At 42.1% G+C, this 27,450-nt stretch overlaps 1 protein-coding gene across 6 annotated transcripts in view; it reads left to right on the top strand.

The window, feature by feature from the left end:
* GTF2I (general transcription factor IIi) overlaps positions 1-27,450 on the top strand; it is a 78,639-nt gene that overhangs the window by 19,001 nt on the left and 32,188 nt on the right. For 3 of the 6 annotated variants that reach the window (XR_008746175.1, XM_055797958.1, XM_055797961.1), the window contains 9 exons: positions 6,868-7,002; positions 7,325-7,508; positions 7,705-7,733; positions 8,903-8,951; positions 9,670-9,713; positions 10,456-10,533; positions 17,599-17,658; positions 21,308-21,370; positions 23,042-23,143. Coding sequence is in view for 5 of the 6 variants with exons in the window: in XM_055797958.1 (XP_055653933.1) it covers positions 6,868-7,002; positions 7,325-7,508; positions 7,705-7,733; positions 8,903-8,951; positions 9,670-9,713; positions 10,456-10,533; positions 17,599-17,658; positions 21,308-21,370; positions 23,042-23,143 (744 nt within the window). In the remaining variant the exon portion in view is untranslated. Of the gene's footprint in view, positions 1-5,761; positions 5,790-6,867; positions 7,003-7,324; positions 7,509-7,704; positions 7,734-8,902; positions 8,952-9,669; positions 9,714-10,455; positions 10,534-17,598; positions 17,659-21,307; positions 21,371-23,041; positions 23,144-27,450 lie in introns of those variants that run through there. The other 3 variants (XM_055797962.1, XM_055797959.1, XM_055797963.1) reach the window with 3 other exon arrangements.

Here is a 27,450-nt window from a genome sequence, read left to right as displayed (position 1 = left end):
CCTTGCATCCCTGCTAGTGGAAGGGATCACATAAGTGTTCCCTTGTCCGTTTTACATTACGTGAGCCAGGTTGCATCGTGCCTGTTCAGTGAGGTGTTAATGCTAACCTGGCTGGCTCTGCCTGCAGTTAATTAGGGAGCAGTTTAATAATCCTTTTTGCTTGGGAGAGCTGTGGGTATGGTAACTGCTGTTCTTGTGTATCTCCTTTCCTGTTCCGCAGCTCTCTGTGCCTGATGGTCTTCTGTATTTGTGCCCAGACCACTGTTTGACTGTAAAACCTTAGCGCTGTGGGTTAGTTCTGGGGGTCTCCATCTCCCCAGGATGCTACAAAGATGCCTGGAGTGCCCTGATTGCTAAAGCTTGTGGGATATTTTTGTTTATTTAATAAAAAGCATGAAGCTTCAGATATTCCTGCTGGAAAGGCACTTTGCTACATACATTGTGACTGCCTCCAGCACTCTGGGTTTCTGCTTTCCCAGTCAAAGTATTTATGTTGTACTCTGTTTATTGGAAGCACTAGTTCATATTTTGTATCTGTTTCTGCCTCACCCCTAGTTTTTGGGGGAGTTTTTGTGTTGTGGTTGTAACTGCTTGATAAATGAACTGAACTGTGTTCATTCTTGGAATACCCAACAGCTTTTTTGATTCAAGATTTAAGTTCCACTTTCTATTTTGTATTTGCAGAATGTAGCTGTGAGTTAAAGCATCTACCTTTAAAGATTTGATCAGTTTATTCCTAATGAATCATGCACTTAGGAATTAGTTTAAAGATAACATTCCTAGCGGGCACCAAACATTTGCAGTTACAAGTAATAAAAATAAAATCCAAAGCAGTTGTCCCCGTCCTTCTCACTGTAAGGGCTGCTTTTGTTTGCCATTGCTGTCTCTGCTGGAGCTCGCTTAAATCGTTCAGCTTACAGTTGCCTTCTGCCTAACCCTTTGAAATGCAGATAATGTAGTTTCTGAGCTGTCCTGTGCTGCATATTTCTCACATATTAATACATGTTCATTAGCTGCAGTCCTCATTAATAACCTAGATCTTTGTGAAAAACATGGAAATTACTCTCCCGTCTTTTAGCTTTACCTTGTGGCCTGCTATACTCTTTTATACTACTGTTCTCCTTCCCTTCTTTTTTCCCCATCTTCCCAGACTGGGAAAAGGGCTTTACTGGGTGGTGGCCAGCCCTGGCTAGCCATGCATTTCTGATGGTCTCTTTTGCAAACCCTTTCTCATGGCATTAGGGGTGGGTTAATCTGTTTTTCTTAAGCTTTACGTTACTGGCAGTTTCCCTTGTTTTACAGGTCAGTTTACCCCTTTTTCCCAAGTTCTCGAAAGGAAAAGAACAATGAATTTTCAAACCTTCTGTTAAATAGGTAGGCACAAGTTATTTTTTAAAGAGTTTTATACAATCACTTTCTGCCTGCCTTCCTTAGGGGTGCTTCCGTTGCTTCCACTAGGTCCCTCTCTGGCTCCATGGGAATGTCAGGAGCATCTTGTAGGTCGTGTGCCAGTCTGGGTGCCTTTTCTTTCCCGCACCTTTACCTTATTAGAGCTAGGCTGCTCATCCTGCTCGTCGGAAACCTTTCATGTTCTCTCTCTGCCTAGCCAGTCAAGGGGTATGAAGTTAACAGCTAATTTAAAAAAAAAACAAAACCTTGCTAAGAAAGTTCAGTCACCTTCCAGTGGAGACCACCCATCTCGTTCCCTCGGGGTCATAAACAGACAGAAAATTACTGTAGATGGCTGATCTTTTTGAAATTCCCTGACTCTTAAATTCTGCCTCAGGTGCTTTGCTTTTCTTGTGGTTTAAACCATCCTTTGATAACCATAAAATGATTTTTTCCTTTAATTTGAGGTTATTGTCCAATTTCCTGAACTGTAAAACTGGATGGCCATAAAAAGCTCACAGATGAACTGGGGGGATGCATTATAAAACAAAGCAAAACACTTTTAGCCACACACACAGTTACTTTCCCTCTTTCATTGCTCGTAGTTATTTTCAGAAACTTATTTTCCATAAGCACAAATGGTAAAATATATGTACCTGAGCGTTGTCATAAAATCTTTGTTGCCCTTAAGTTGCCTCTCAGAGTGTCTGTGCAGGGGTGACATTCATACTCTTACAATCATTTCTTGGCTTTCTCTACCTGGGTGATTAAACCCCACCTGATTAAAAACCTTCTGATGTTGTACACATCTGATGTATATATCACAGGACTGACAGCTCTTTTGCTGGAAGAGTGTTGAGCTTCATCAGCTTCAGATACTGCATCCTACCAGCTTTTTTGTGTTTGCGTCTCATCTTCAGGTCACACTTTTGAGGAAATTTCAGTTGAGTAAATTGTTTCTCTTCTACAGCTTGGGTTTTGCTTCCTGTTCTTGGGTGAGATGTTTTTATCGCTTGTCTGTGGCGTGACTTTGCTCTGCAGGAGAAGTGCTGCCTGCCCCCTCCCAACAGCAGCATTCCCCTTATCTTGGGGTCAGGAGCTCTAAAGACAGATGCACTTTGTGCCCTATTTCAGTCTGCTGTGCTCAGATGATGCTTTAGTGAACCTTCAGAGTAAGTGCTGTGTAACACTGCTGAGCTGTAACTGTCTTCATCAGTTTATAAGCATAACAGCATGTATTGAAGGCAAGAAGCTACAGCATCTGTCCGTACAGAGGGCAGGGTGTCGCTATGTAACTGCTCCCATGCAACAAGAAAAAATGGCCAAATTAAAACTGGATCATGTCAAGTATTTGATTTTTTTGTTCCATCATAAAGATTTTTGTAAGACGGTTCTTTTTTAATTTAAAGTAGCCTATTTGTTTTATAGTATATCCATTTTATAAGGGTGGTGGCAGGTTGGAGATTCCTTTTCTGGCCAAGTGGGAGACTGGGCTGTCAAACCCGGTCAGGTAAGAGTAACCCAGGACAGGTAAGAGTGATGAGTGTTCTGAATAACCAGGACACCTGGATAGTACAGGAACATAAGAGACACTCAATCATATATGGACTCTCAGTGCAAAATGGGGATTATTAGGAGCTGGGTCATTGTAATCCTGCTAAATCTGGAATAGCTTTTGCAGAGTAACTGGACTAATCCTGCGGTATACTCCTAGCTGTGGAGAATGCACATACATAACCATTCCTCAGCCTTTCTGAGTCATTTATGGTGTAAATACAGCCCCTCATCCCTCTTCCCCATGAGGTCTTGTTGCACCTCTGTCATGGTTCCTGCTATAGTAATTCCTATAACATGCAACTCAAATCATGGCTTACAACAATTTAAAAATGTATCCGTTACAGTCTCCACCCCTGGTCCCTTTGGACCAGCTCATGGGGTTTAACGCCACAGTGAAATCCTCCTCTTGTCCCTGCTCCGGCTTGCACTTATCCACAGGCTGCAGTCCCTTAGGGTTGTACCTGCTCCAGGTGGAGCCTCAGCTACACGCTGCAGTCTCTCCAGGGAGATAACTGTTGCAGTGTGGACTTAGCCACAGCCGTGGTTCTATCAGGGTGATGCTGCTCCAGCGTGGCCTTATCCATGGGCCGTGACTACTGCTGTGCTCCAGCATGGCCTTCCCCACAGCTGCAGTCCCTTCAGAAGCAAACCTGCTCCAGCATGGGCTTACACACAGCCACAGATGCTTCGAGGTGTACCTTCTCCAGCATGGACTTGTCCTTGGGCCACAGTCCCTTTGCAGGTATCCCTGCTGCGGCACAGACATAACCATGACCACAGACACTTTGCGATGTAGCTGCTCTGGCATGGGCTTACCCATGGCCACAGCCACTTTGGGGTGTGCTGCTCCCAGGTGGACTCACCCCCAAGTTGAGGTCCCTTTGGCTGGAGGTCACGCTGGACTTCCAGCCTGGGCAGCACAGCAGCGATGCCCTGGCCATCTGCCAGCCCAGGCACATCGCTGTTGCTGTTACCAAAACATTCCTGGGCACGGCACAGGAGGATCAGCAGCAGCAGAGCGAGCAGCAAAATTAAAAAAACCAGCCATTAACGAGCACTAGCCTGTAATACACAGTGAGGCAAGCAAGCCCCATGGCAAGCAGATGATTAATAGCTACACAGCGGTAACAGCTATGGATTTGGACTAGCACATTCCTGTCAAATCTGTTGTTGGCTCAAACCCTTCATGCCCCACGTTGGGTACCAGAGAGGACTGTCGTGGTTTAACCCTGGCTGGTGACTAAGCCCCATGCAGCCGCTCACTCACTTCCCCCCTGGCGGGATGGCGGAGAGGATCGGAAGAGTCAAAGCGAGAAGACTTGTGGGCTGAGGTAAAGAAATTTCTGTAAGCAAAGCAAAAGCCACACACGCAAGCAAAGCAAACCACGGAATTCATTCACCACGTCCCATGGGCAGGCAGGTGCGCAGCCATCTCCAGGAGAGCAGGGCTCCATCACCTGTAACGGTGACTTGGGAAGAGAAATGCCATCGCGCCCAACATCCCCCTCCTTCCTCCTGCTTCCCCCAGCTTTATATGCTCAGCATGACATCATGTGGCATGGGGTAGCCCTTTGGCTAGTTCGTGTCAGCTGTTCTGGCCGTGTCCCCTCCCAATTCCCCGTGTGCCTCCAGCCATCTCACTGGCAGGGCCTGAGAAACTGAAAAACCTTTGACTTAGTGAAAACATGACCCAGCGACAACCAAACCCATCAGTGTGCTGTCAACATTGTCTACCAAATCCAAAACACAGCAATGCACCAGCTACCAGAGAAAAATTAACTCCATCCCAGCTGAAACCAGGACAATGTCACAGGCATCCTCTCCCAAGTGTAGCCTCAATCCTTCTTCAGTGCTCCAGTAATTGGGGTGGGGGCTTCAAGAGAACCCTGTAACCTCCAGCAAGTGGAGACTGCCCACCGGTTCTGCACCACCATCTGGAGGAGATGGATGGCTGCTGGGGGTGGTTATTTAGTTTTTAATCTCTATTTCTCTACTAAATATAAACCAGGTCATGATTTTGAATTCCTCTACCTACCTGTTCATCATCAGCATCATCATCTGACTGCTGTTCTGAGTTTTGGGAACTGCCGTACTCGTACTCAATGGGCTTTGGATGGTTGGATGGGTAGCCATGGTCATCAAAAAAACCTTCGGAAGGTGAACTCATAAAAAGCATGTTCAGGGTGTTTTCCATTTTTGTAGCACCCGTTCAGTACATAATTTCTGTTCCTATCCTTATCATCATCACTCCACAATTTATCGGGATCAACCAGATCAAAGTTGTGCAGAGCTCTTGTAAATCTTCCTGTGTTTGAGACTTGATCTTGTTCGTCAGACTTGATTGAAATTGGCCAACAAATGCGGGAGAGATAGGGAGGTAGATGCCTAACGTGAGCTTAAGAATATGGATAAAAATCATGTAACAACGTTTTCCAGTTAAGTAGGAAAATTGCTGTGTCTTTTTGCTTTTCATCTTAATGGGAAGTGAGCGGTGTCGTCATTTTATTTTTGTTTTCCTCGTTATTTTTAGAAAGTGTGGGTACACTCTTGAGAAGCTACTGGCAGTAAAGGCGTTTTCAGTGAATCAGTCTCTTATGTAGGGAAAAAAAAAAATCCATCCAGAAAGCAGCATTGCATGTAGCTATAAATGGGAGCTGATGTCTCTTATCCCCCAGTCTGCAGGCAGACCTTACAAGCTGTCTTTAATTAAACACCTGTGTTATTGGTATAGAATCATATTCTGGTTTTGCATTATTTTTTGTGTTACAGTGGGCCCTGTCACGTTGCAGAACAAGGAGAAGTTGTAGGTCTGAGCAGCTGGGAGAGGTAGATGCTACGTGGAGGTGGATTTCCAGGGCACAAAGCAGACGTGTGATCTGCAGAGGAAGGAAGAGAGTCTCTTTTAAATGAAGACGGGAGTTTTTAAGATGAGGAAAGTGTTTTTTACTAAAAGCATCACTGCTTCAGCTTATTTCACAACCTGTGTGTCATCAGTTGTTCAAACTGATGTTTATTTTCTTATATTAGCGTAGAATTAGATAGTAAAATTCACTGAGGGCGAAGCCAGGGCAGCCTCAGCACTGATCACCCTTGCACACCGGAGCATCTCCCATGTTTTTTCTTTGATATGATGTATATATCCCTGTTGTTTTGCTGAGTGATTCTCAGGAAATCTTGGCAAGATTGGGGCGCTGGTAAAGGAAGGCTGCCACCTTCAACGGTCGCTTCTGTTTGCTTTTGGGGATTGGAATTGTCATTCCCTCGCTCCTTTTGCAGCAGCTTTTGCTCAGAGGCTGGAACAAGGCATAGGGCTGAAATATGTGTGCTGCATGCTGGCTTGTTTGCAGCTCCTCCTGGTCGGCTGGACGAGATGTGTGCTTAACATGTCTTTTGAAAGGTAGAGGAGCTCTTGTGGCAAAAGTCAGATCCCTTCCATAAAGAGTTAAGCACGTACAGCGTGAACAAAACAGGCTAGAACATAACTGCTGTGTAACTGCTATGTAAGGCATCATGCACGGCACTAGGGAGCGGTGGGACCCTCCACTCAGGCATTTCACCCTTCCCCTGGTGACTCTGTTGGTCTTCCTTTTCTTGGCAGTTTTGCATTTTATTTCTACTGTATTATCCTCTTCTGAGATGAATTGTGTTTTCTACTTCTTCATGCCAAAAAAAAGCTGTGTCGCTTAATTCTTACACCTCCGAGGGTGATATTTATAAAAGTTGTAAGGAGGATGTAATAATTTTGATGTAAATTCAAATTTGCTAATTGCTCACGTGCATAGATAAGTGCATTTGCTTCTAAGGCAAAGAAGTTCTTAGGGTTTTCTGGCAGGAATCCTTCCCAACTGTCTGTAGTCTGAACTGGAGGGACTAGGCACTGGGAGATTTAATAACTTATTATTGTTGTCTTATTTTTATAAGGTGTTACGGAAGAGGAGGGGGCTGCAGAACTGCAGAAAACGAAGACTGTACTACCTGCAAACAGACTGACGGTGGATATTGTGGAACTGGAAGCCCTCAGAAAGTCAGTGGAGGACTTCTTCTGCTTTTGCTATGGTGGGTCCTTTAAAGTCTTCTAAAGAGCTGTTCTGCATTTTTAAATATTTATTGCAGTTGGGAAGAAAGTACTGCACAATCTTAGCTTTCTAACTCTACTGCTGTTAAGGTGTTAAGTTTAACTTCTAGTAGCCAATTCTAAACCATACTTGTATATTGGATAGTTTTCTTCTTGGTGTGTTTTGTGGGATGTGAGCCCCTGCACCTTGCATATTCGCTCCAGTTCTCTCCAGAATAATGAGTTTTACAGGGACTTGTCCTTTTCTTGAGCATTCTTGACCTCGAAACAACCATGGTGGAATTCTTTTTTTTCTTTCTCCAGGTAAAGCTTTAGGGAAGTCAACAGTGGTGCCTGTGCCATATGAGAAGATCCAGAGGGACCAGTCTGCTGTCGTGGTGCAGGGTCTGCCTGAAGGGCTGGCATTTAAACACCCAGCGAACTACGATGCTTCGACCCTGAAATGGATTTTGGAAAACAAGTCTGGGATCTCCTTTATCATCAAAAGGTTATTTGGTCTTTCTTCTGCTGCTCTGTCTGTCCACTTTGGCTTTCTACTTAAATGAATTCAGGTTAATTTTAATTAAATACATTGCAGCCTGTTTCTCTTAAACAGGAGTGGTCTCTCTTTAATGTTACGCTACCAAGTAAGTAACGATGCCTTTGCTAAAGCTGTGGGTTTTTCTTTCCATATTTCCACACAGGCCTTTCCTAGAGCCAAAGAAACACCTAGGTAAGTTACTACTTACTCAGACTAAACAGAAACAGATCAAAAAAATTAATATAGTCAGCAATATAGGTACAAGATTTGGTCACGTGGATAAAGTGGCAAACTGTGCAGAAATTCCTAGACTGTGAGGTGCCTTACTTAAGGAGCTATAACCTTATCCTTTATTGCGCTCTGCCAGGAGCAACTAATTAGAGATAAAGCTTGTTCTATCATATTCTTCCTCCTTTTACTGAATTTAAATGTCATGTGAATTGGATAGTATCACAGGGAAAGAAGTGAACTGATGGAGGGCTGCATCGCCTTTTTAGAAGATGCTAAGACTTTCCAGTGCTCCGTGTTCCAATGCGTAGCTGATTACGGCACTTATATCTCATTTTTTAAATTAATTTGATCTTCTAAAGTGGCTGGGTGTTGTAGTTCCTATGAAGGCCTCTATATTTTAAAAGATCTGAGCTAAAGTGAGATTTTTTAAAACTGCGAAGATTCCCTTCTAGCTGAGAAGAAATCCCTCCTGTTCCTCTCATGGGATCACGTTGCTTTACTTGCAGAATTCATATATGTGAGGATTTGTTTTACGGAGAGGATGAAGCAATCTGTATAGGAATATAGTGAAAAAAAGAAATTTCACTTTCTCAGGTGAAAGAGCCAGTAGTTGATGCTGGGTTAGTGAAATCAGAAATGTGCTGCCTGTGCCCAGCGAGAGATCTGGAGAGTGGGAAATTATAGAGGTTGTGGTAATAATATATTTCTGTTGAAAATGCAAGGCAGGTTTTCAGGGTGGTAAATGACATTCTAAAAACATAACCTATTTGTGTCTGGCTGTAATTAGGGCTAAGCTGAGTCTCTATCAAATGGTCCATTTTCTTCTAGCAGAGTTGAGGTGAAAGATTTGTTTGCCTTCGTTTCCCAAGATTTTCATTTAGCCTTATGAAAGGGAGCACTGAAAAGCATGGTGAAATGCACATTTGAAGTAATTGTATATTGGTGTTGCTTTATATATTAATAAAACAATTTAATGAGATCTCGCCCTCGTTAACTGAATACAGAAAATAGGCACATATGCTTGTAAAATGGGATCAGCTTTTTCGTTCGTGAAATAAATGTTACATTTTCAATTTGTATTTAAGAGAAATAGAGTGCAGGAAATTCAAAGATTGTCTTTTAACTTTCAGGAGCTCATATGACAGAACCTTCACATTCAGTTATACCTCCAGGTGGAAGGTGAATTTAAAATAATGTAGTTTTTTTGTATCAACTATGTATTACTATACAGTTTATCTTTCTCTTAATGTGCTTTTGCTGTCCCGCTGACCTTTGGATAACTTTTGCTTGCCTGGGATTATAAAAAGCATGAAGCTGAATTTTTGTCTTTCTTTTGACCGTTATTTGTGGGGAAACTTGAGAATTAAACAGATGGCAAAGTTTCCCCTTGGTTTAATTAGCCCAATGAGTGTTCTTAATTCACAGTCTATCTGTCAGGGGTGAGTTTGTCATGTTTTATGGTCCAGCAGCTATGGGGAACAGATTTAATGTTGCTTCCTTCCCCCTCCTCAATTAAAAAAAGCGAAATAACTTTTTTTGTTAGTAAATGAAGGGATTATGTCTGGAATAAATAAAAAATTGGTTTACATGAAAACAGGGATCAGTTTTCTGTGCTTCTGAGTTTGCTTCTCATTAAATGGTAAACGTGCTTTGAATATTGTGTACATACCAAAAATGTAGGGATGGGAGATTCCTGGCAATCTCCTTGAGATAAATCAGATAAGCCAAGATGCAGAGTTTTTATTTTTGTGTTCCTAGTGGGGAAAAAAAACACTGGGGGAAAAAATAGTGGGAGATTGATTTTGCTTGACAAACCTGTAAAGCTTGAGGAACTTTCCAGAAATGTGTTGTTTATTTTTTTATAGTGACAATGTGCTTGATTTGTTTATTCTTGTAGTTGTCCTCCTATCCAAGTGAAAACGGAACCCAGCGAGGACTCTGGTAGGTTCAAAATTTTGCAAAGAAATGGTCAGTTTCTCTTCCAAAGGCTGAATTTAGGCAAAGATGGGAAGCTCCAAGAAAAAAAGCAGCAGAGAGCCATCCTTCGTGAGAAGGAAAAACTTTTCTCTCCTTAAAATTGTCCTCTTTGCAGCTGGAGTTTTTATTAAGTATTGAACCTTAGCCAAATGTTTCCATTTCTAGGAGGAGGAGATTTGTAAAATTTGGTAGCCTAAAATAAGGTATTTTTGTAAGTAAAGTGGAGAAGAAGAAAAACCCTCTTGTTCTTTGTTTTGTTCTGATTCAAGATTGGTTTGTGATGGGGAGAGGAAAACTCGGTTTATTTGTTAATGCTACTAAAATATCGAAAGCGACCTTTCGATAGGTATAAGAAAGACCTAAAATATTGTCTGTTTTCTAGCTAAAATGGAAATAAATAAATAACTAATAGCACAATGTGTTATTTATCAGTTTAAAAAAAAAAATGCCCAAGGATACTGAGTTTGTAGGGAAACATTTGAGCCTGAATCCTTTCTGACAGTGACCAAACTGAAATGCAAGAAACCAGCAGGTCCCTTTGTTACTGCTGTTTTAGTTCAACAGTTGTTTAGTGTCTCAGCACCTCAAAATATTTTTTTTTTTTAGTAGACACCAGCTAGGATCTTGGTAGCTGTTTTGTTTGGATTTTTTTTAAGAATCTGGTTATTATTGGTTTCCGTAGTTGATTCCTTTGTTGCTTCTACAGGAATTTCTTTAGAAATGGCAACAGTAACAGTGAAGGAAGAATCAGATGATCCTGACTACTATCAATATAATATTCCAGGTAATGATACTATCTCATTAATATAATATATCTCATAATCAACTCATGAAAGGGTTGATTGCTTAAGTGTTGCTGGTTTTAAGTGTGCTTCTGTTTTTACTTATTATTGGTCATTAAATGTGCCAGTGCTTAGCTCTGTGGGGATACAACATTTCCGCACTGGCTATCATTTCGGTTGTTCTGAACAATGCCAAAAGAGCTAAAGTACAACTTCAGCATTCCCATGTGTGTGTGTTTGGGCTCAGGGAGAAGTTCCAGGAGGCTTTGGAACTGCTTGGGTTTTTTCTGATGGTCCAGTATGCAGACTCTGACTCCAGTGACCTCTTTAAACAGGAAACAAACCCCAACAGCAATACTGCCCACAGCACCGCTCCAACCGCTTCTTTAAAGTTGCAGTAAATTTTATGGTCTATCAATCACTTCCCTTGTATGGAATGACCAGTATGTGTCAAAATTGTCTTGAAATCTTGAAAGGTTTATTTCTATAGACAAAGTGTAACGTGAGGTCCGTATGACTTGGGTTGTGTGCATGTTTGAAGGCATCTCTACGTATCCAGATAATACTGTGGAAAGCAAGAAATGGTTATGTCTGTAGATTGAAATGAACGGTAATTAAGAAGTCATGAGTATGAATGGGAATATACAATAACTAGAACCCTAAATTGATTATTTCAGCCTGTTTGCATTTGTTGTTAGGTTAGTTGAGCAATGCAAAAGAGCTCGGGCAAGCTGCCGTGCACCTTTGAAGGATAGCTGCATGGTCAACAACGAAGTGTGAAACAGCCCATCCTTTATCCCTTCATTTTGTAATATTATATATTACTGAGATGATGTTTTTTGTGCTTAGACACAAAGATTCTTGCGATTATTTTCTAATGTGCTCTACTAACTAACTACAGGATTGTGGACTCGGTAGTCTCAAGTAGTGTGCGAGTGCTGTTCAGAGAGATCTTAACTGCACAGCCCTGCAAAACGTCACTGGTCGAGTTCAGGATTGGAAAGGTGAATTCTCCAGTGTTAGGATAATGGTTTGTTCCTATTTGTACATTGCCTGGCCTCAGGGGATGGGGGGGTTTACAGGCATGATCTAAGGTAGTGAAAATAGATGCTTTTTTTGAGACAACCTAATCATTGTTTCTTCTAAAGCTCAAGTCCTGTCATCTTTTTTGCTTTCCAGCCCTTTGTGGCTTTCCATTTCATGCATAAAGGCAATGTCAGAAGTTGGCCAGTAGCCCAAAGTGTAATCCAATGCTGTTTGAAGCGAGTCTGTACTGAAATCGCTTCCTTACAGAATAGTCACCTGTTGTAGCGCAGCACGTCCGAGCTAAAAAATCTCATTTATGCAGTATGCTTCCACGGCGCAGCCTAAGCAATATGGATTTGGGGGGGTGGCATTTCTATTGTCTTTTACAGAACTTTCCATTTAAACCTTCTGATTTGTGGAGAGGAATAGGTATTGGTATTTATCTTTCCGATGAAATGATGCTTGATTAATAACTCCCCCTTTCCCCTCTCCCAGCGTAGCCCTCCAGACTTGCATTGAACAGGAGACCAGAGTGTGTATATGGTTAAAAGCACCGGCATGTGCGAGCTGAAGATGTCACCCCGCAGGAAAGCAGCGTCCCCTGCATTTCTCCGTCCCCTGCATTTCTCCTTCTCCGTCCCCTGCATTTCTCTGTCCCCTGCATTTCTCCAAGTTCCTGCTGCTCAGATTCCAGCCCAGGGTGGCTGGAGGTGCGGAGCGCTATAAATTCCAGAGGCGTACAGGGGTCTGTGTGTGCGTGGTGGTGCAGAGCCGCGAGCCTTAGACAAGCGCAGTTGTCCCGAGGTGTATCCCTGAGGAATGATGCAGGTCTGCCCAGCGCTGCCTTTGTGGAGACATACTGCAAAAGAAAAGAAAGAAAGAAAAAAAAAAAGAAAATGGCTAGGGTCACCCTTCTTACTAAAAATACCCCACAGCAAAAGCCAGGCTTATCGATTTAGGAGAAAAAACAACTTAACTGTTAGAGAACAGCAATCTGCTTCGGGCTTCTTGGAGAAAATGATTTACTGATGAAATTTCACGGTTATTGTTTTTTCCCTGAGAGTTTGCTTCTTCTCACCAATCTGTGTTGCTAACCATAGCGCTGTCTGCCTCGGTGGCGCACAAAACCCCCCCGTTAATCAAACACGGGGAAAATTACACCTGTAGGTGGACATTCTTTTAATCTCTTATTATCTTGGAGCAGGCTGCACCGTTTGGGTGTCTCCACGAGTTAATGCTGAATTACTAAATTTAGAAATGTTTTAGCAGTACACAAGAAGAAGACTGAGAAATAGGGACTTTAGCCATCCAAAACTGCATATGGGTGTTCAACAGAGCGTTAGGGGTGCTTTTCCATTGGTAGGCACTGGTGGCAGTGGGTGGGTTTTTTCCAGTGTCCTGGACAGATGGGAATGTCACTCCAGTGTTAAATGCTTTGAGTGACACCAAAGACAACCTGTTGTGGAAGAAAGGTCTGGATTTTGACTGTTGCTTAAATGAGGAAAAGGACTGAGCAGAGATCTGCAGGACTAAACAGCACATACTGGAGCATCCCAGCTGTTACAGTTAATAGTCCTGCATATACCTTATCTAGAAGTACCAACTTACTATGGCTCTTATGAAAAGAAATGTTAGTTAAAATGCTGTTTCTGAGTTCAGTGGTTGAATTGTGGTTTGTACTCTTAGATTAAGCCTATTACTACGCTGTAGGAATAGATGTGTTTCCATGGCTGTTGCAGAGGGACCGGCGTTCTGTTCTGCCAGACCAGCCAGGAACGTGCGAGCCTAAAGCCAAGCAGCAGGGCATGTGCTCTGTACTGCCTTAATTTGCATTAATGCAAATGCCTCGTTGTGCCTGCAGACCCTCCCAGCTTCTGTACGGGCTTCCCTGCAGGCGGGGGGCTGCTGAGCTGGTGTGTTGGACATCAGTAGACCCGCATCCCAGCTTCAGACTGGAAGGCTGCCTGCAAGACTGCAAGGCTACCTTGAAGGCTTTTGATGGAAAAAATGAGGTCAAAATATCAGTGCCAGAATGAGAGCAGCTCTGAATCAATTAGCATGATAGAATTAGGAGCTATACTTTTCTTTCCCTGCCCCCCCCCCCCAATTTACAAAGAAGCAAGAATACATTAAGAGAATTTCTTGGGGATCTGTGCCACCTTCAATCCCCTTCATCAGCACGGAGTAAAGCAAGGCTTTTTGGAGACAGCCCATGCAGAACGGAGCAATTTGCTGACTAAGGACCGACCCTTTCCTCAGAGGCATGTTTTCCTGTGAATTTACCACTGACGCCTTGAAGTTAAACCCAAGAGAAGTGGAAGAGGAAGGAAAAGGCTGTAAAGAGCGCATCCTGCGAGCTGGCTGAGTCAGCTTCTAGACTGCTGTCCCTTGAATGGACTGGTTTAGCTTATAAACCACTTACAAGTGTATAAAAACTGCCTGACATCTTTTCCCGTTAAAACACCATGTGGTTGACCAGTGCTGTCAGTTTTTGAATTTCTGGAAAGATTAGTGAGGCAGTTAAAATACAGGACGTTCATCCAAAACCAAATGAAACTGAAAATATCTTCTGCGGGAAGATACTGACGTTCAAGCCCAGAATGGGAATGTAAACCGTGCTTTTATTCTCACTCTGGAACGGTGAAAGTCATGAATGCCTTTGGTGTGTCTTAACAACAAAATATTCCTCCTTTGGAGATGATACTAGAAATAACATCCATTTTAATGGGGCTGAAGCTGTAAAGCTGGGCTGGAAGTGCTCTAACCCCACAGTGTGAGTCGCACCGTCTTAAACCAAGACATTCCAGAGAATATATGGAGAAAACAAGTAAGCACTATGTCATGTTTCCTAAAAGCGTTCTGCTGCTACCCTGGGAATTACATTTTGCTCACATCGCTGCCATCTGTGTCGCCAGAAAAGTGAGCATCGCTGACGGTGCTAATCCGTAAGATGATAAATCCATTCCTTCTGCCAAGTGCCACGGGTTTGGCACTGCAGTGTTCGGGTGTAATCCACTGGGAACAGGCTGAGGGATCTGAACAAGGCATAAGTGAAGGGTTTGTTGGTGGGTGAGCAGCAGGAGTAGCTGCGGCTGCCGAGGGAGTGACGTGATTCTTGTTTTTACAGGCATTGTTAAAATGTGAAAAATGACATCTTTGTAAGAGGCATTTCGGCAGCGTACACTTTATGGCAATAGACATCTTTTTACAAAGGTCTTGTTTCAGTGCAGGTGCCAGCCCAGCACATGGTGTAGGTGCGATACGTAACAAGGTGTTTGCTCATGCAAGACCCAGTTTTCGTCTGTTAGAGAATTCCTGGGTGTCTGTGTTGGGTGGCAGAGCCGGCCGTCAGCTGGCAAGCCTGCTTGGTGCTTGTTCTGGTGCAGGGTGATGCTGCTTAGCTCTGCCTGGACGTCTTGAGTTTGGACCCCAAGATTTAGCTGTACTGCAAGATTCTAATGTGTCCTGTGGTTTTAGTAATTAAATCTCCCACCTTTGTGTCCATCCTCCCTCCTGCATCCTACCTGCTGCTGTGGAGTTAAGTTTTTGTCTCTGGCGTTCTCTTGCTTCTTTTTTTTTTTTTTCCTGATTTCCTCATACTTTTATTCTTAGATGGAACTTCTTCTGATCTGGTTACCGCCATACCTTTTTGCTTTTCTTGGTTATGTGATATGTGTGTGTCTGACCATTAAGTGCATGAGTGCAGTCAGGTGGAAATGTATCTGCTTTTGTTAATATCTCCTGGTGGTAGAACTTTCCGAATTCTTTTAAATTTAATTTTCTAGCCTTTACTAAATTAAGCTAGTGGGATATATTGTTTTACACTTTCTAATTTCTGAAACAATTTTTTCATGTTGTTTTTTCCCTCTGTCAGAGCTTCATAATAAAAAAAAAAAAAAGCTTCATAAAACAGTCTGTGTGGGTCACTTAAAAAATCTGATGGATTTACTGCATGTACTGTAGTTTTCATTGTATTAAAGCTGAAAGTACTGAATACTCTGTGCTTAATCCCAAGGGCTGTAAGCCTAGTGAGTGTCTCTTTTTAACTAGAGAAATCTTTCTTCAAGTTTGAATGTGTCGGACTCTGTTTTTCCTTTTTTATTTGTGTCACAGCATGTAAATAATGCAGTATCGAGACTACCGCAGAATATGTAGGAAAAACAATCCTGTCAGGATTTCTGAATTAAAGGAATAAACACAAAAATGTGTGCTTATAATAGGATATTTGCTTATAATGGCATGCATGCTTCTGCGTGTCAGTGCATTATGAATTATAATAATTGCATGTTCAGAGGAGTCCTTAGGAAATGACATACCCGTCTGGCTGCATGCACTCAATATGCTTATTGAAATAAAAACAAGTTTAGTCCATGGAGATGTTTTCCAGCGTGCCCAGGGAGATTGCGTTCTATTCCCACTCACCCATCATGGGTGCAAATCCTGCTTTTTGGATGAGCATTTCTCCTCGGTGTCCTAGAGCACTGCCAGTGTCCCTGGCTTCTGCCATCCTCCTCCTCCTCCTGCTTTTTCCCGTCTTGGGATCTGCCCATCCTGCTCTGGAGCTGTATTTTAAAAGCAAATCAGGGAGCTCCTCTGAGCTGAACAGACAATTAGGAAAAAAAAAAAACCAAACCCCCCCCTCCCTGCCCCAGCAAAGAAAAAGTGACAGCAGATTGAAGCAGCACTTACTGAAAGAGATGCATGTAAAACAAAGAACCTTGCATAGGCTCCTCACTTGAAATCCTGTTAATTTAAAATCCCTTTGAGAATCTGAGCAATCAGATTAGGCAGGACGATCTCAAGTCAGCATTATTGTAACGACCTAATAATCATGTTTTCTAAATACTCATTTTTCTTGAGTAACTCATATTTGATGCTGCGTACGTACATTCAGTTGACTGAAATACTTCCAGCGTCTGATTGTGGCAAATTATTTCTTATGCAAATTACTGTGCATATGAAACACAGCTTAAATTTTTTCACTTGCCCTATTAGTTAACAACAGCTTTTCTGTTGTGAAGCGATTAATAAGCTTTGCTGATACTCTTACAAACCTACCTCTGAACAGCCAGACTTGCTGGGGAGCTCGGTGATCTTCCGCAGATCCCTTTTGCGAATGAACACAGAAAAGATTTGATTTATACGGCACAATTAGTAATTAGTCCAAAGCCTTCAGCTGCAGTTAATCGTAGCAGGACGTTCCTATATGCCATATATAGGCTACCTTTATATACCTATATATATATGAGGAGTGTGTGTGTGTGTATATATATGTGTGTATATATGTGTGTGTGTATATATATATATAAGTATATAAAGGTATATATACCTTTGTATACCTATACTGTTTCGGTGGTATAGAATGGTCCGTGGCTCAGTGTGAAGCCCTTGTAAGCAGTTCCCTCTTTCAGTGTAACTGCAGGAGCACCGGTGCATTAAGCAGGAGGATTTTAGGGGTGTTAATTTAATCTTTTTAAGTGTCATTTGCGTGCTGCTTTCTGCAGCAGCCTTGTGAAAGCGGTCCGTGTATCGCCTTCGAAGGGGCGGCTGTGGTGAGAAGCAAACAGCCTTGGAGTGCGGTGAATGATTTTAATCTCTCTGAATTTGCCTAACGTTGGTAGAAATGGTAAAGTCAGAAAGGGACCCCCTAGGAATACAAATTTTTAGCAAACGGGGAAAAGATTTAGCTGATTAAGAATTCAGTGGAAAAGGGCAGAACCATCGACATTTCGTGTTTTAAAATTAGTTTATTAACACCAAAAGAGCTGAAAACCTGCTGTTCCGCGTGAGTCTCTGGCTGTTCAGCATCCCATGGAATGCACACCCTGCCCCCAGCCCCTCAACATTTTTACCCTGTTGAACTGGATAAGGAAGGGTTTATAAATTTTTCCTATTTTGCACCATCTTCCCTGAGTTCAGTATTCTAGATAGTACGTGATAACTGAAATGAAGAGTGATTTGGCAAATTTCTCTGTGCACCTGAAAAATGCGTTTGCTGTGAGATTTCTCTCACAAAAAAAATAAATGCCTTTGTTCCCCAGCAGGCCCTTCCGAAACGTCGGAGATGGATGAAAAAATCGCCCTCGCAAAAAGTTACACGGGTAGGTCTTTCCATTGTATTTTTCTGACATCTGCTTGGGGAATTGCATGTGTTAACTTTCCAGGGGTCCACTTCCTTCACTTGAAGTAAGAGTTAAGGTACTGGAATTGCAATTTCAAATTTAAACTGTGAATTAAATTTCAAGAAGCGAAAATTTCCATTGCCTTCATTTTCAGGTGTCCAAGGAGAGAGACACCTAGGAGGGAATCGCCTTCCTTTCTTTTCTAGAGTCAAAAAGGAGCATCAGGTTGATCACACTAAAGTAATTTGTGGGAATTTATGTTTCTCAAGAAATTCGGTCCAATTAATGGTTAGTTATGAAGTTTCATAAATCTCTGCTAATTCAGCTGTGCATGAGGGGAGCAGGCGCATGTGGAAAAAAATATGTGGGACGTCTGTGCTCGGTGGAAGGAGTTCCTTACTGGGTTGGAACAATAGCGGGAAGGAATTTATCCCAGAATTGTAGGAGGTTTTTTTCAGCTTCTTACAGTTTTTATTTAAAATATTGTTTGCCCATTTGCAAAAAAATACTAATCTGCAGTCGGTCCAGCCCGCGAATTTCTTCTTAAAATTCAGAAATTGGGTTTTCTGTATGTTGTTCAGGTGAACATTCTAGTTCTGGATTTTTTGCTTAACAGAAATCCTTACTTTGAATAGTCGGTGTTAAAAGTTCCTTTTGTATTTTCATGGTGGTATATGGTTTTTACTTCATGTTTGTCTAAAGGAAGCCACCAGGGTTCCGATGACAGTGAAGGGACAGATGTGGGAATCCTGGTAGAAGGTCAGAGAGAGGGAATGTTTTTCCTGAGAATAAATTAACATCATTGGATATATTTTTTTTACAGAAATATTTGAAAAGATGGCACTTTAATTAAGTTGTACATCTTCTCCAACCATTCTCTTTCCACTTTTCCACAGGGTTGGCTTTTGGGTTTTTTTTGTTTTGCTTTTAATCTCCCAAATGGTGCTGCTCTGTGGCTTACTATAAACAATTGTGGTGGGAGCTGCCGATCTTTTAAATCAGAAATTGCATTTGTAAGATGCTTGTCACCCAACATTTTAGTGCTTTGACGTTCTGCAGACAGCTTCAGCCCAAGCACCTGACTCTCAATCCTGAGTCCTAAGTGTCAGGGCCACGGTGTGCAACAAATCCCCTTGGTTCTGCTTTGCAGGGCAGTGTCACCACAGGTAAGGGCACCCTTACGTGAAATGCAAAAGCGTTTTTCTTGATAAAGGAGGATAAAGCTCTGTGCTCTTGCTGACTGCGCTATTAAATCTACTTATTTGAGAAGAAATAAATTTATAATATTTAAAATATAAATATGTATTAAGATATATATATTTGTTACATATTTTGGTTTATATTTTGTTATATATTCATACAATTTATATAATTTTATATGGAGATTTGAAATATATTTAAAAAAATAATTGTTTTCCTGAGCATAATACCATGAGCTTTATGACTGACCGTGAAGATATGAAATGACTGAGTGGCTTTGCTTTGGTTTTGACTATGTAGAATTTTATAGCTACAGATGCTGAGCATGGCTCGTTTAATACAGGTTTAACCTGGATTTAACCCGGAATACGGGGTTTTGTTACACACCCTTTTCTCAAATCTGTTCTCCTTTACAAGTTCCTGTAAGAAATAATGCTGAAAGTTGGACCCTGGTTTTGCTGAATAGAATAAATCTGTTGTTTGTGAAAGTAGTATTTACGAAAAAGTCTATAGGCAGTGGCTAAAAATCACAAACAACCGTCTTAACTTAAATTTCTTAAATTCCGTTTGTTGTTTAAGTAGGCATGCAGCATAGATTGTCTTGTCTGGGCTCTGTAAAATAAGATTCTTTATTGCTGATCCTCGCAAAAATGAGTAAGAAAGAAAAATCAGTGACAGCGTTTGGATTTTATGAAGTCATTGGTGTATATTCTTCTGTTAAAGAAATACATGTAATTGGCATTTAAAGTTCTGCTGAAAGCGACAGCCTGTGATGCAGAAGATTGGCAGAAACAGTTGTTTTCTGCCAAGGAAGACATCAGAGGGGCGTGCTGGCGGTTTTGCCTGGTTTTCCCTTCCAGTAACCTGGACAAGAGGGTGGAAAAGGAACCGGCAGAATTCCCACGTGCCTGGGATGCCCAAGACCAGCAGCAGCTGGTGCAGGTGTCCGAGGTGTCCGTGGGACCGGAGGAGTGGGGAGCATGAGGTGCAGCAATCAGAGGGTTAAGGGGATGCACATCCAAAGTTGTTTTAAACCGAACGAAAGAACATTTGAGAAACAGGAGACAGCGCCCGTGAGCGACAACATTTAGTGAAGGCGGCTGCTGCTTAGGAGCTGTGTGTGTTTTACCGTAAAAAACCCCTTGCTGTAGTGTTTAAACCAGCTGGTTCAGTATGACTTCAGAGATGTCCCATCTGGGAGTTTTCTTCCATAACTTTGTTACCATCTGCTCTGATGTTTTCGCATGTTTCTCATAATTACGGCTATTTCTCAGGGATTTGGTACTGGGCTGGCTGAACCATTTGCCAGTCTCTGTGGCTGTTCTTATATTTCCAAAAACTATGGTTGGTTTTTTTTTTTATTCTTATTTAATTTTTTTTTAAACTTTTCCAATGCTCTCAAAAAAGGTTCTAAGTGATTAATTGAGGTGATAGTTATTTTTATGACCACACTTCATGTCTGCTAAAAGACCATTCCCTCCCAATTATTTCCTTTTGTTGTGCTTTGCATTCACTACTTACCTGCCCAGCACTCACTCTGCATTAGATCAAAACCTCATGCAATGTTTTCTATGAACTAGATGATACATTTGACATAGTTTGAATATAAATACTTAAGGTGTCTCAGTAGATGTTGCTGAATCTCTACTGTACATGACATCATGTGAAGAGCTTTTGAAACAGAGATTCCTTCAGACTTGCTCCCAAAGTGATGCACATCCAGCTTAGAGAGATCTGAAAGAAGATACTCTTCAGAATGCACAAGGGCAGCGTTACTCTGCCAGAATAATTAAAATATATTCCTTCATATGCCACTACTTAGTTTTGAAAGAGTTTCCAATATAATTAGCTTCACTTTTTAAAATTTTACTGCAGCTAAACGCAGTCTGCTCTTGCTCCCACCGAGTATTGATAGGCGTAATCCTATTTATTGTGTTGGTCCCGACTGCCCTGGCAAAAGCAGCGGGATTATGGATTTCCCTCCCATTCCTCACTCTTGCCCTTGCAGCCTGTTACAGAAATCATTACAGTGCAACAGCTAAGAGTCTGTATAAATGGTAAAGAAATACATCATCTGAAGGGGAACAGAGCCTTTGTTTATGTTTTTGGTAATCCTCGATATCAAAGGGAAAAATATTTTTGATTGTATTAATCCCATTAAGCCAAGACTAAGGACTTTCCCACTGTCGATAACACCAACGCTGCACTGCTGCACATGCAATTTAGCAAGTATAATCCCCACCTCCGTACCCTGGTCTTGAATTGCTTAAAGGCTTACGGTAAGATATCTTTGCTTCTGGTTTCGTTGCACGCTGTGAATGCAGGGGGCTGCTTTGACAAGTGTTAGTTCAAAGACAAAGTCATGGAGTGCTTGGTTAAAAACCTTTTCCGTGTGCGTTTGTCAGCAATCCTGGTTTTCCCCCTCCAGATGCCTCCCAGCATGCCCCGTCAGAAACAAGCGAGGATCCGGAGGTCGAGGTCACCATCGAAGGTTAGTTCTCCGGTTCATTGACTTCAGTCCATTGGGCGTTTTTACAGCCAAAAAAAATGTTTTACAATGCCTGCCTTACTTGTCACTGATTAAATAGGATCATGTGCCAGCGTTGCCTGCAGTTTGGATTCTTGCACTGCTTGGCAAACATACCCACTCCAGAAGTCTATGTTATACCACCATCGTGCACTGAAGCGTGTTGGACTTACTGGGCTGGTTTTGAAATGATGTGCGACAGATCTTTGCATATTTTTCAAGCCTCGGTAGTGAAGAATACTCCTTATTTAATAGCATTAATTTAGGTTTTAAAAAGATTTTGCATCATTCGTTCTGAAGAGCACATCCTTTTACAAGCACACTGTAGTTATATAAAATTTCTACATAACACTAGCTTCTGGGAAGAATTGTACCATAACAGAAATTATGAGTTACACATGTTATTTGTTTCATATTGATAAATATGAGATAAAAAACACTAAACTTGGCACCTCCCTTTCTCATCTGAATAGCACTAAAGCCACTAACCAGTACCCTTGTGGGTTTTGTGCTAGGATGTGTGTTGGAGGTCAGCTTATTTCTTTTATTTGTGAATTATGTGTCCTGTAACTGCTTTAAAACACTTCTGAGATTAGCTTTTGCAAAGCTTGCTTCTGGAATGGGTAAGATTAAGACCACCAAATCAGTGATTTAGAAATTAGGTGATGCATTTTAGGACAAAGTTGATACTTCTGGCATTACTTTCACCATTTTGTAATCCAGCAGTAAAAGAATTCTTACATTTCCTCAGCAGAAGTTCTGTGTATACATGTAAAAACCTTTACCACAAAAGTAAAAATGTTCTGAAAAGTTTTTCCTTTAACAGAATATAATGCAACCGCATAGGTGCGAGAGATGTCAATATGGACTATTACTTTTCCTACGTAAGGAAGTGCCGTTGGTGACCTGGGCAGATGCTATTCTGTGTGTGAAATTAACTTTAATTTTCTTAATTTTTCTGCTTGAACCATTACTTTTTCTCTAAGGTTGCAGGTATCGGTAATTGGACAGTCTTAAAAACTCGTTAACTGGTAGGGAAGGTAGTGTTTCAAGTTGGGGAGTGACTGGCAAGGTAGCAGCTCACTGAAAAATAACTGGGGTTTGCAGTTTCCCCCCTGTCTGTGTGTGTTCGAGCCTGTTAAATGAATTTCAGTTTCATCAATCAATTTTACATGGGTTTGAAACCGGTTTTAGTGCCTTTGAGCTCTTCAAGATACAGCTTAGGTACTGGATTTCAAGACTTGTTACTGGAAGGTTATTTCCAATGAGAGAAAAAACTTGTAGTTTATGTCTGTACAGTTTATTTACAGATTTCTTTTTGTCATTTTACGGTCATGAGATGTCCAGTTGCGTTTCAGAACACAATATTATTTTCCTTAGGAAGTACAGATGAAGCTTTGCTCTTTGCTATCTTACAACTTGTGCTGGCTCTTTTATGCAAGTTGTTCCTACGCAGGCCAGTAGCTTTCTAAAGTTACTCAGATAAGTAATTCGTTGCAAAATGTGATGCATTTATATATAAAAATAATAATTTAAAGTTCAATACTTGCATTAGAGCTTTGAAATTCAAAGCAGTTCCAAGGGTGCACATGAGTTTCTCTGGACATAAACCAGATATTTTTATGTTTCTGTAAGATGATGATGACTACCTGCCCACTAACAAGAGACCGAAGAACACAGAGTCATCTAACGAAGCCACCAATACTGGGAGAAGAAAAGTGAGAGAGTTCAATTTTGGTAAGATAAAAATTGAAGATTATTTTGTCTCTGCTTTGTTTTGTAAAAAAGATACGACACAATTTCACGTGGCAGGGGTGGGACACGCCGGTGTGAGCATTCATGTAAGAGCCCAGGGCTCTCCGTAGATGCATTGCAGCAGTCTAATCGTCAGCAGCAGCAGCTACCTCTGCTTCTTGTTATTCCAAGTGACCGTCTAAATAGACACTGCAAGTGATTTCATAAAATGAAGATAAATCGAGATTTTTGCCAGCCGATTTGTTGGGCCAGAAGCAAAGCCTGTGTTTACTGGCGTGCTGAATTACAGCAAACGGGAGGGCAGGAGCCCGTCCGGCTGGTCTTTCTCCATACGTGCTGCGACCCACGAAGATGTGCGGAGGGGAGCCACATGTGGGAAGGAAGGTAACCAGATGATTTTGGTCCCTGACGACACACCAGCGGTTGGGGTCTTCTTGGCAGTGTTCTTTTAGCACACCTTCTGTGGAGTTCGCAGTGCAGAAACGCACCCCCACACCGTCGTTATTCTGGTTAAGGATACTTTATCCATGTGATGTGTCCCGGCCCCATACCTCTCGTTTATTTCTTGCTTTGGTTTGGTTTCTGGGCAGACAGCCCATGAATCTGTGTATTTCTGTGAGGTTCTGCATAATCGGGAATATGTCCTTTGGCACAGTGTTTGAGATGTTTATTAGGAATGCTGGGATTTGAGGTCAATTGAAAAATCCCCACAGAACCTCTCCTGACATCTGTTTTGCGTGAAACATGTTATTTCATGCTAATTTCAGTGAAAATGAATAAAACATTGTTGCGAGCTCTATTCTCAAAAGATGGCTAATACTAATAGGCAGTTCCACGTGTAGCATCAGTTAGTTTTGGTTGGGTCAGGCCAACATAACGGCAGTGTTAGTAGAGGAGGAGATGGAGCCGTTAATACTGCAGAAGCGTTTGCTGGAATATATTCCCTTAGCAGAAAAAAGCATCTAAGCTTGGCAGGCCGGCAGTGTTTGGGGAGAACAGGCGGTGAGGCTGATGAGAGCAAAGGTAATAAAATATGTGGATGATAAAAGTTTGATCTTTCGATGTTGAAACGCCGATTAAAGGACTTCTCACAGCTTATCTGCTCGCCGTTGCTTCTGAGTTGACTTGGTAGATTCTCCCTCTGAGCTGTTCTCAAGTAAACTGCTCCTACCCACCAGCGGTGCAGTTTTTGCAGCTCACAGGTTATCAGAGATCTTTAGACCTGGGCTTCCTAAGTTGTGTCGAGGTTGTTGTCCCTCCTAGTCACTTCTGGGGTTCGCCTGCGGACAGCAGCGCTTCTCTGCGGCATCGCAAGGTCTGCATAAAGCACAGAATGAACGTGAGAAGCTGTCATGAGAAAGAACAAGTGTTGGTAGGTTGCAGTGCTGCTGTTGGGACGTTACAGAAGACTTTGCACCTTTGTCTAATGAAATCTAATATTAGATATTTGGAGAGGAGAAAGGAGGTGTTTAATTCTGTCACGAGTCGCTGCAGAATGACAAAGGCACACGTGCTGGGAGGGAGCTAGAGGTGCTTGAGAGACAAACCTCCTCTCATCTGATGACTTTTCAGTGTTTTCTACAACAGAGATGCAGATGTTTGTTGGCTGTGAGTTGGAGACACTGACTGTACATCAGCCCCGAGTCAGGTCAGGTACCGCGGGTGGCCTGAGAAACAGGGGGATGTGCTGTGCCCTTAGTTTTCATGGAAACAAGAAAAAAAGATAATTGTACCCGGGGCGGGGGATGAAAAATGTCTGGTAAAATGCTTGATAGCAACGGATAATCTTTGGAGAAGGGAGGCTGGATTTCAAAAATACTTCTGAATCAGCTATTTAAGGTTAAGAATACCTTTGCTGAAAGGAATTGCCATTGTCAGTAAAAATACCTTTCTGTGGTTTTTTGCGTGCTTAGAGATTTTATCAAAAGCTCAGAAGCTTCAAGCTGTGTTTTGCAGTTGTGTCATACCAGTTTAGTGGAAAAAAGTCCCTTAGCTGTTGTCTCACTACGACAGTGATGGGAAGTGTGCATGGTTTTTCCCCATTTTGACATGCCCCTGAACACGGGTTTTGCCAGCCTGCAGCGTCGTTGGAATTGCTATGTGGTTTTCCTTTTATTTCCCCCCAGAGCACTGTGTGGTGTGTTGATGGGAACAGGAATGTGCTTAGTACCTGAGCGACGTTTTGTGTGCATTGTGCAGGTTGCCCCTGCTGACATGGGCGTTATCCTGGAGCACGTCCCCAAGGAGCAGAGGATGGGCTAAACTGAAGAGACCGTGGACAGGCTGGGAAGGTTTTCAGGGTTGTTATTTATTTGGGGTGGTGTTGCCCATGTGTCAGAAGGTGTGTGTATAGGAACAGAAGGCAGCTACCACTTCCCTTGGTGCCTACAAGAAAACTAAACTGCTTTGCAGGGTGTTTGCAAAAAAAAAAAAAAAAATACAAAACAGAGGATCAGCTTAGCTTTGTGGTGGGTCTTCAGCTTCGCGACATGTGTGACAAAAGGATGTTTTTACAGTAATTGGTCTGAATCCAAGAGGTTAATAATGCTAGCAATCTAATTGGAAATCATGCTGATTGATAACTCCTCTGAATTTTTATTTTCTCTTGCCTTACTTGGCAATGTGCTCATCAAATACAAAAATAGCTAAAAAACCCAGTGTACTGATCAAAATGTTTTTTGAATGCCTATGCTCTGGTCTAGCCACCACTCCAAATAAACGTGTCAGTATTGCGGTGTGTTCAATTATTAATCCTGTAGTGTTTCCGTTGGAGAGGGGCCATGGAAGTAGTTGCTTGAAAAGATTCACATGGAATATTTGGCCAGGGATTGCGGGGCTTGGTGGCAAGAAGCTAAAGAAAAAGAAGCCTTGACAACTTCGTGGCTCACATAGGAATGCTCTCATGAGCGTGCTAATGAGCAGAGGGAGACCAGGCTGGGTGGGAGCAGCTTCTGAAATTGCAGCAACAACCAATATTCGGAAGAGTGGTTATTTCTGTGCTTTTTTACGGTTGCTCTATAATGCAGCGTGACATTCTTCCTGGCTGCTCTCCCTCTGACAAAAGCCAGCCTGAGTTTTAGGGGAGATCGCTCACCACGTTTGCTACAGAGCTGGGTGAACTGAAGGGATTGCAGCTCCTCTGGGTGACAATCTGGGGTGACACAGCTGCCTTGGGGAACCCTTGTCCCAGCACCGTCCCTGTGTGCTCCCCAGCTCCGTGGAGTAAAGCAGCATTTCCACTTCAGGCCAGGAAGTATTTTCCTGATTCTTCCTGCTAAAGCTGCTGTTGATGCAGTGTTGATGCATCTGCAGGTAAAGGGGGAAATACTACAACGTTGATGGGTACAGGAATAGAAAACATTGAGCCCAAGACGTGTTTATCAGCTAAGAAGCTGTGCACTACAGGGGAACGGTAAAAAGGGTGGCAAAAACAATTATATATATTTATCCACAGGGGGTGTTTTCCTTCAAAATATAAACAGGTTAATTGATGTAGGTGGTACACCAGGTAACTAGAATAAAAAGTTTAGGTGTGGGTGCGAGGCAGCATGCAAAAACACTCTTTCCCCCTTAAACCAGGTCTTATTCTTGCCCACATCTGAAGCGTGCTGTCCTATTGATATCCATGAAATTATATTTTAAAAAGTAAAAGCTTAAACATGGCCACCAAAGTTGTGTACATTGGTCTGAGAATGAATATTTAAACCCCTTTCGATACGGACTCAAAACTCAGTCCTCCGTCTTGTCTGATACAAGATTTTTTTGACAACTGGAAGTGTAATAGCTTGAATGGCCTCATTTTTTGACTTCTGTCGTTACTAGATTCAAGTCTTTGGTGTTAGAAATAAGGTGTAAGTACACTTGCTTATTAACTTGTTCTTAAAAGGCCAGCCAGCATCTGGTACCATCTACAAAAGGATTGTGGCATTTAAGAGCATTGAGACAGGACGAAAAGCTGTGAAAACATCCAGTCTCTGTCACAGGCAGAAAATGAGATGTTAAAATTCTGCCATTTAATCCAGCTTTCCATGGAACACACGATTGGATTTGGATAACTTCTGTCTTGCAGCCTGTATCTTCTTTCAGAAAGAGGATTTATGGGCATGTTTTGCAACATCAGGACTTGGAGAAATGCTGGATTAAGGTAGAGGATGGCACAGTACCTCCTGACCCAGATAGTTGTACAGATTTGCACCAAAACAACTTCATGTACTTGCTGTAAGCTTTATCAGGCTTCACTAATTAAGCTTTTCAGCACCCAGCTTTAGATAACTACCAACAGCAGCTGC

This window comes from Falco peregrinus, chromosome 2 (assembly GCF_023634155.1).
Source record: "Falco peregrinus isolate bFalPer1 chromosome 2, bFalPer1.pri, whole genome shotgun sequence".
NCBI lineage: Eukaryota > Metazoa > Chordata > Aves > Falconiformes > Falconidae > Falco > Falco peregrinus.
This window is presented reverse-complemented; position numbering and strand designations above follow the sequence as displayed.